Source organism: Trichechus manatus, unplaced genomic scaffold, assembly GCF_000243295.1.
Source record: "Trichechus manatus latirostris isolate Lorelei unplaced genomic scaffold, TriManLat1.0 scaffold00030, whole genome shotgun sequence".
NCBI classification, from domain to species: Eukaryota; Metazoa; Chordata; class Mammalia; order Sirenia; family Trichechidae; genus Trichechus; species Trichechus manatus.
The window spans coordinates 8,408,982-8,417,924 of NW_004443966.1; the positions used below are offsets into that span (position 1 = coordinate 8,408,982).

General features: G+C 46.8%; 1 protein-coding gene across 1 annotated transcript in view; it reads left to right on the forward strand.

The window, feature by feature from the left end:
* TLN2 (talin 2) overlaps positions 1-8,943 on the forward strand; it is a 479,103-nt gene that overhangs the window by 326,632 nt on the left and 143,528 nt on the right. The window contains exons 12-17 of the mRNA XM_023729855.1: positions 330-608; positions 1,678-1,791; positions 3,869-3,977; positions 5,413-5,621; positions 6,190-6,335; positions 6,803-6,869. Coding sequence (XP_023585623.1) covers positions 330-608; positions 1,678-1,791; positions 3,869-3,977; positions 5,413-5,621; positions 6,190-6,335; positions 6,803-6,869 — 924 coding nt within the window. The remainder of the gene's footprint in view (positions 1-329; positions 609-1,677; positions 1,792-3,868; positions 3,978-5,412; positions 5,622-6,189; positions 6,336-6,802; positions 6,870-8,943) is intronic.

The window sequence follows — 8,943 nt, forward strand, 5'->3', positions numbered from 1 at the left end:
TAGGGGTGGATGCTCTATATCATCCCTGGTGCCTAGAATGGAACCTGGCACACAGTAGGTATTTGCTGAATGAATGCTGTGTCAGGTAGGATTTACCCAACCTAAATGAATTTATCCAACACCTTTGTTTACACCTGAAAACATTGTTGTTACAGGAATATCTTTTTTTTTTTAAAGAACAGCCAATTGCATAATCCCATGAACCTATTGAAAAGATAAGTTGGGAGTAATTTTTTTACCTTATATTACTGATTGTAAGAGGATTGATCTCAGGGTTCTTCAGCTACTTCTTCATTTGTAATTCTCCATTTGTTTGTGCCTCTTTGAAGTTGGCCTCCACAACGGACATTGTGACACCTGATGTATCTACACGTTCCACTCCGTATGGGTGGCTTCTCCCCAGTGACCAAGACCCTTTTCCCCGCAGGTCCACCATCTTGCAGCAGCAGTTCAATCGGACTGGGAAGGTGGAGCACGGCTCCGTGGCGCTGCCCGCCGTGATGCGCTCAGGCTCCAGCGGGCCCGAGACCTTCAACGTGGGCAGCATGCCCTCACCACAGCAGCAGGTCACGGTTGGGCAGATGCACCGCGGCCACATGCCTCCTCTGGTGAGCTTCCTTGTGCGTTTCCCCTGCTGTCTGTAGCTGCCTCTGGTGGACAGAGAGGGTGCCAGCAAGGGGTCAGCTCCTGTGTGTCATCCACACTCGCTGGTCCTCATCGGAACCTTGGTCTGTCCAGCGGTGCATTCCCAATGTCTAACTCCTAGATGCACTTTTTTTTTTTTGTATTCCAATAAGACTTTAATTATAAAAATAGGCAGGGGGCGAGACTTGGCCTGTGGAACATAGTTTGCTGCCCCCTGCTCAGAGAGCTCAGATTATTCTTTATCACAGTCATTCGAGGTGAATACCAGCTGCATTCTTTTAACTCTGATAACTGCCTATCTAAGATCAGAGGCGACCTCAGTGGCTGGAAGAGAAGTAGCCACCTCTCAAAGTGGCCTGCTGATATAGGAAAAGACCACTCCCCCCCCCACCCCCAACCCCCGCCTTCCCAGTTTCAAGCTGATTGGTCCAGATACTCCTTGGGTAGTCTTTGAAATAGAACAGGTCTTTAGTGATCCAGAGGTTTCACCCCAGCAGATCCTTGGTTCCTTTCTGCCTGCCATGATGTGCCCTTCTGCCCTGCCTCGGGAATCCTGTGCTATCAGGCAGTAACTTTTTGAAAGCTAGAGAGCCTCAAATCGCAGAAGTAATTTGAGTCTGAAGAAGTGTGTTGCCTGTAGGTTTGGGTGGAATCCTTAAGTATTTATCAAGCAGAGGTCTGGCTCAACACACTCATGTTTCCTATGCATGAGATCTTTTGTGCTCTGAACTCAAGGATTAGATCCCCTTGATGCCCCTGCAAGGGCCCCTGCTGAGCATTCTTGTCAGCTAATAAACTTCTCCACACTCGTCCGACTCTATCCCCTCTATTGCAAAACCCTCATTTACTCTTCTGTTACTGTAATATCTATTTCTGGTCTCCAAGTTCAAATGGGAGGTGGTCGAGGTGGTTGTTGAAATGCACCGTGAGCCTGCCTGAAAACCAGAGTTCAGTTTTGCCTCGTTTTGTGAGGAGGGCTGTGTTAGTCCTGGGAGCGTGGTATGACCCACCTGTGTTCATCTGTCTTCGCAGACCTCGGCCCAGCAGGCCCTCATGGGGACCATCAACACCAGCATGCATGCTGTGCAGCAGGCCCAGGACGACCTCAGCGAGCTTGACTCCCTGCCGCCTCTTGGCCAGGATATGGTAAGGATTGTCCATGTGGTTTTCATTCAGGGCCTCAGCCCGCCAGAACACAGGTGTACGCACTCTGTCTGGATTCAGCTAGGCGCATCCTTGTCTCCAGATTTCACCCAAAGGAGAGAATCGTGAGGAGCTACTAGCAGATGGCAATATCGTATAAGGGCTCTGGAGCCACATAACCCGGGGTTAAATTCCAGCTCCGCTGCCCACTGGCTGTCTGCATCTGGCAGCTTCACCTCTCCAGTCCTCTACTTTTACATCTGTATATAGGGTTGTTGTGAAGATTCAATGATCTAATCACACACACAGTTCTTAGCACAGTGCCTGGCACACAGTAAGAGCTCGGTGCATGTTAGCTGTTTTTATTGTTGTTACTATTATTACTACCAGTGGCTGTTAAACTTCAGTGAGCATAAGACTCCCTGGCGGGCTTGTTAAAACACAGATTACTGGGCCGCATTCCCATTCTTTCTGGTTCAGTAGGTAGGGAGTGGGGCCTGAGAACCTGCATTTCCACCAAGTTCCCAGGTGATGCTGGTGCTGCCTGTCTGAGGACCACACTTTGAGAACCGCTGGATTAATTCTGCTGAGGGTTTCTGCAGGGCAGCTGGTAAAGAAGCCTTGTAACTGCTGCTGCAGGAGATCATCTACCCCCTCGCTATGCTAACTGCAGTCCACAGGCTACCAGCATTGGTAATACCTGGGATCCTGAGAGAGATGCAGAGTCCTGGGCCTTACCCCAGACCTACTGGTTCTGAATCTGCATTTTAGCAAGGTCCCCAGCTGTTTCGTGCGTGCATTACAGTTTGAGAAGCATTGGCTACCAGCTCATTCTCAGCCCATCTCAGACCAAATGTGTCGTTGCGCGTAGGGCCTGGATTTTGGTTTTTTTACTCTCCTCGGACGATTCTAACAAGCAGCCAGCCTTGAAAACACCTGCCGCAGGCCTGGCTGGTGCCCTGATTGGGGAGAACCAGCATGCAGCCCGTAGCCCCAGGCTGTGCAGCTGGGATAGCTGCCCTCCACATGCTCCCGCAAGGCCCGGTTCAGTTGGCGTGCTTGTGGCGGGCAGGTTTCTGCGTCCTCAGTGCTGTTTCTCTCACACGTGGGGAACTCCAGAGTGAAAGTCTGCGTGGCTGACTCCCACAGCCAGCACGACTGTGAAATGGAGCTTTGTGATATTTGACTTTACTGGTCCTGACATTTCAGAGAATTAGAGTACAGTAAGACATAGGAACATCCTGGGCCTGGATTAGCTGTCTGGGGATGTTTTGGGAAGCAGATCAGCACCTTCCATCACCGCAGGGTTGTTATCAATGTAAATGATCATTTATTAGGGAAGTCCTGAAATGCCGGAAACAGAGAATTTACTATTTTTGAGTTCAAATGAACATCAAGTATCGAGAGCTGGAAAGGTTTTTAAAGATCATTGAACACCTACCTGGAAAGAAAGATTCAGGTGCAGGAACTTGCCGTGATTTATCCAAGGTCTTATCACTTGTTCGTCGTACAGCTGGATCAGCACAGGGGCCTTGACACCCGCTCCTTGCAGTCCTACTGGGAAGACACCACATCTACCTGAGCATAGCACTTTGTCTTCTAGAGGTGATTCACGTTGTAAACGAGACCCCACCTGTGTTGACAGAGAACACCTGTGAGCTCTAACACCCTCCTGCTAATGCTGCTCCCTAAAAAACAAGGTGAAAATTAGCAGCAGTGACTGATGGTGTTAATGCGCCGTCATATTCCCGTACACTACCTTAATTTTTCTCCTCATTCTTTTTCACTTGAACTTACCTAAATAAAGCCACAGAGAATTTTTCTCCATAAGATCTCAAAAATGGGGAAGGGGGCATTCTAATAAGAAGCAAGAGGTATTTCCATGCCATTTAGGACCAGTGACCAAGCAAGAAGAGACTAAGGATGTTGTTGAAGGTGTCCTAAGGGCCTTGTCAGTTGCTGGCCCGGGAAGAGAAGGGCAGCCCAAAACCCCCTTCTCATGTTACGGTGTGACCTCTCTGGTTTCCTGGGTTTTTAATTCTGTGCTGTGATTGTGTCATGCAGTTGTCTGGTTTTGCAGGCATCTAGGGTATGGGTTCAGAACAAAGTGGACGAGTCCAAACATGAAATTCACTCTCAAGTTGATGCCATCACAGCTGGAACGGCTTCAGTTGTTAACCTCACAGCCGGTGAGTCCCTGGGTGAAAATCTGTGGTGTGTTGTGTTTTTGTGCCAAAAAAAAAAAGTTCTTATTCTCTGAATGGAAACAACAGATTTTCATATTATGAGGCTATGGTCTATTTTTAGGAACTTGGAGTGCTTCTGGCATTTTCTCCCACTGACCCAAGAGAGATGTAGGGAAACTTGCATTCCTGCTTGTCTATATTGTGCATCATCGTTCCAAAGCACTTAGCGCTTCTCATTGTTCGTCAATATGCTGGACATTGTTCCAAGTATATTGAGTCTACTTTCTCCCTTCTGGGACCTTAAAGTCTGGCTTTGAATGAGTAAATCTATCGTATCTGATTTCCTCCATCTTGTCCAGTGCTGGCCCCTTCTGGTTTAGTATGATCCCGGCCTTGTGCCATCAGTTAAAAGCAGGGAAATATTTTGGCTTTTTCCCTTTGCAACATTTCATTCCCGACCTCAGTGAGCTGCTGACGGGCCTAACGAAAAGGGCCGTGAGATGCTGAGACTTCTCTGGGGTTTCAAAGAAGCAGCACAGTGGTTAAGACCTCAGCTGCTAACCAAAAGGTCAGCAGTTCGAATCCACCAGTTGCTCCTTGGAAACCCTATGGGGCAGTTCTACTCTGTCCTATAGGGTCGCTATGAGTCTGCATTGACTGGACAGCAGTGGGTTTTGGTTTTGTCTTAGTTACCCAGTGCTGCTGTAACAGCAATACCACAAGTGAGTGGCTTTAAAGAACAGAAATTTATTTTCTGACAGTTTTGGAGGCTGGTCTTGGCCATGTGGATTCCATCCTTGTTGGTATCCCTGAGCATTCCTTGCTTCTCGGTGCTGCTCACATGTCATCTGTCCTTCCCAGTATATGCTTACTTCTCTGTGTCTATACTGCTTTTTATATAACTCAAGTGGTTAGGTTTAGGATCCACCCTATACTAGTATGACCTCAACTGATTGGTTGATTATATTACATTAAATTGCATTATGGAAAGTGGTTACATTAGATAAGATTCCATTCATAGGTACAGGAGTTAGGATTCCCACACATATTTTGAGGGGACAAGATACATAGGACTGCTCATACTCAGTGTTTCAATGTATGAGGCCTCATGTTGGAAGACCTTTGGAGGGAGGCAGCTCCTTGAAGACCCGATGGATCACAATGGTCAGATCCTGTTGTGTAAGGGGTCGCCGTGAGATGGGTCAACTCACGGGCAGCTGACACCAGCACCACCACCTCCACCTTGGAGACAGGGAGCTGTCTGTCTCACTGTGCTCATCACTGCTTTGAGGCTGACTCCTGCAGGATGGTGGGTAGTAAGCATCTATTGGTGTGGGGTTTTGGAAACTCTCATCAGGACCACTGACAGCCTTCCTACCTGGGCTCTCCTCAGCCTTCACTGCCCTCTCTTGATGCTGATGATCCCTCTGCATCCCAGGTGACCCTGCGGACACTGACTACACAGCAGTGGGATGTGCAATCACTACTATTTCTTCCAACCTGACGGAGATGTCCAAGGGTGTGAAGCTGTTGGCGGCCTTCATGGATGATGAGGTGGGCAGCGGGGAGGACCTACTGAGAGCTGCGAGGACCCTCGCTGGGGCAGTGTCAGACTTGCTGAAAGCTGTACAGCCTACTTCTGGAGAGGTGAGCTCTTGGGGCAAGTGGTCACTCAGGTTCTGTTGAGATAAATGCATCCTTTGGGTGCCAGGAGCCTCTTGTTTCCTGAGCTGTTCTTCCATCCTGTTGGGTTGTGTTATTACAGCACAATAGTATTTGGAGGTTGCTGAACTTAGCACAGAAGCTATTGTTCAGTCTTGAGATTTGGTTAACTCCTACTATGAAGCTCCTCCACCAAGGATACTTGCTGAAATGCAACCCCAGAAACTAACACATACATAATGCAATTTAATGAGAATACAAGTTTGCACCCTCATTTCCAGAAAGCACATAGTACTTTCTCATCATCGAACTAGGCTCTTTGTTTGAACATTTCAAATCTGTCCACCTACTGCCGGTTTCTGAGACATTGGCGTTTTTTGCACGAGGTTCTGGAGGTCATTTATGTCTCCTGTCTGACAGACCAACAGAGGCATCCTCAGTTAGGTGCGGGAGAACCCATCCTGCAGGATTCCTCTTTCTGCACGTCCATGTCTGATGAGACCGAGGGGGAAGTGCATTTTCTTTCCAGCCAAGCTGTGTTCTTTGTTCACAGCCTCGACAGACAGTGTTGACCGCTGCCGGAAGTATCGGACAAGCCAGTGGGGATCTTCTGAGACAGATCGGAGAAAACGAGACCGATGAGCGGTTCCAAGTAAGATATTTGCCACGTTGTGGTCTTGGAAGAGGGTCTAAGAGATGGCCTAGACCCAGGCAGGGAAAATGTAATGAAAAACAAACCAAATCTTCCTTGAGCTGTCAAGAATGAGATTGAGGTGCATTATCTTGGGGGTGAGGTCTCTTGTGCTAATTTTTAAAGTGTTTTTAACAGAAAGGCTCATTTCACGTATATCGTGCGGTATCATGGAAATGCACTTATCTACCTCTTCTCATTGTTTGTCAATATTCTGGGCATTCTTCAAACGCAGAAGTGGAGAGAATAGTGTCATGAACCCCCATATTTATATCACTCAACTTTTACTATTATCAATTCATAACCAATCTTGTTTTATTTCTTCGGGAGCGTTTTTCAAGTGCTTCATTCTTGAGTCCGCCTATTAAGAGTGAAAACGTGCACACCCAGATATGTGCACGTGGCACACATAGTCTAGGCTTTTCTTTGTATTCAGAGGTGGTTCTATTTTCCACGTCCCATCTAAAACCACTAGTGCGATGGAGAGACTTTTTCGGGACTCTTCTTCATCAATGCCGGGGACATATGTTGTCTGTCCTCTGGTGAGCAGCTGTAGCCACTGTTTGCAGCTGGCTCGATGCACTGCCAGTCTCACTGCTCTGCAGCTCAGACAAGAGCTTAACTTGCCCGTCGCTCTCTGTCCTGGCCACCAGACACCAGAGATGGAGCTGCAGAGGCCTCCTGTGGGAAGGTCGGGCTGAGATGAGCTTCTTTTCTCTCTACTTCTCTCTCTGCCTCCTCCTCTTGCGTCTTAATTTTGTGTCCTCATTAAAACATCACAGTTTAGCCCACATTCCCTGGATGATGCCTTTTTCCAAATCTAATGCCAAGTTTGCTACTTGAGAACTCTGTAGAATTTCATTAGCCTTCACTTTTTTACATGAGAGCAGGTACTTCTTTGCAGGCAAGTCCCTACTAAACAGTTGGGTAGATTTGAGATTCCGCTGCTGGTGTACTAGGTTTAATGATCTTGAAGTGATTCACTTACTTTCCTGAAAAACATTATTGCTTCCCCCAAAGCGTTTGGGAAGGTTAAGAGGGAAGTCACAGTTCTGGATGAAGAGATCACATGCGTTCTTGTATTTTTTAAAGCTTCACCGTTTTGCCTTTGACAGATTATCTTCATTGCGAGTGAAGGCAGACTCTGCATCCTAATGTTTGTTTCTGTTTAAACACACTAGGGAAGCAGGCTCGGGCTCAGGGTGATGGTCCTGCACAGGCTTTGTTAACGTGGAAAGACCTGGCAGGAATGTCTTCCCTTTCTGGAAGGGTTCTAGGTAAACAACAGTGCAGTACGGTGATCCTGCTAGCCCTTCCACTTGGGGGTAGTCCCTGGCTCACTGACGTTGGGCTTCTTACTCTCTATTTGTCTGATTCTTGAGATCCTATCTTGGAGCTTTTCTTGGGTTCTCAACGTACCGCATGTTCCCAGAGTTAACAAAGATTGGTTTTACGCGGGCTGCGTAATAGTGGTCTTGTTGCGAAGTCTGACAAAGGCCTTGTCAGCACACTAGCTATAATACCATGTTCTCTTTCTAACTGTACGGTTGGGTTTTTATTCGGGTTTTTGTTTTGTTTTTGCAAAATTAATAGGAGGAACAAGATTTCTTGAAATGATTCCAACAAAGCTTTTTCTAGCAATCATGATTCTACATGACCAAATCTTGGTCCTTGTGTGAAAAGATGGATCACTATAAAGTGAAGGAATACCAGAACCTGTTCTGGAAAGTTACTTTTAAAAACCTTTTTCATAATTTGTGACACTCGTTCTGTGCTTTCACAGGCCACTGAGATAGGTGTCCAGGGGCTGTAACTCTGCAGACGGTGTTGGGAGCCATCTCCAAGAGCTGTGTGGTACCCAAGTGCCATGCAGATCCCAAAGGCAGCTTCAAGTTTCAACACTGTAGACTTTGGTGTTTCCATGAGTATTGAGCAAACATTGGAGACCTAAGAAAAGGACTGAACTAAGCTGTTCCTTTAACATTGTTTGGGTTTTGTCCATTTTAAAATCAGCTGACTTGGTAGATTCATGGGTTAATAGCATATAGTCTTTGCTCTGTGTAAAACTACCCAGGCTTAGCACTCTTTCCAATATACCTTCTCATAAAACATCTTGTTGTAAAGACTCTGTGGGTGCCCTTTGCATTTTGAATCAAAAGTGCTTTTTATTATCTGATGAATTAATAAAGACTTTTGACCACATTTCCCATGGGGGAGAAAGCCTTAACATATCTGTGCAAAATGAAAATGGCTCGTATCTGTGTGAAGGCATTTCCATGCCAAATAAACTGCCTTCAGTATGAAAAGTAAAGAGGTAAATTAAATATAACAGTGGTTAGTCCTTCAAGCCAACGGATGACAAATCCGGTAGGCTAAATAAAGGATCGGCCGTCCTGCATACAGATGCCCTTTCATTGAGTGGAAGCGTAAGCTGATCTTTAAGTGGTCCGAGCTCGCTGCATCTTCAGTCAGGTCTTCGTGTAGCTGGTTTATTTATGTAGGCTCCCTTTCCACCTTCCATAATAGTTTAATGCCTGTCCAGCAGGCTACAGAACGCTGAGAATAACTTACGTTCAGAGATCCTTGGCTCTTGAGCTATAGGTGTTGATGCCAGCT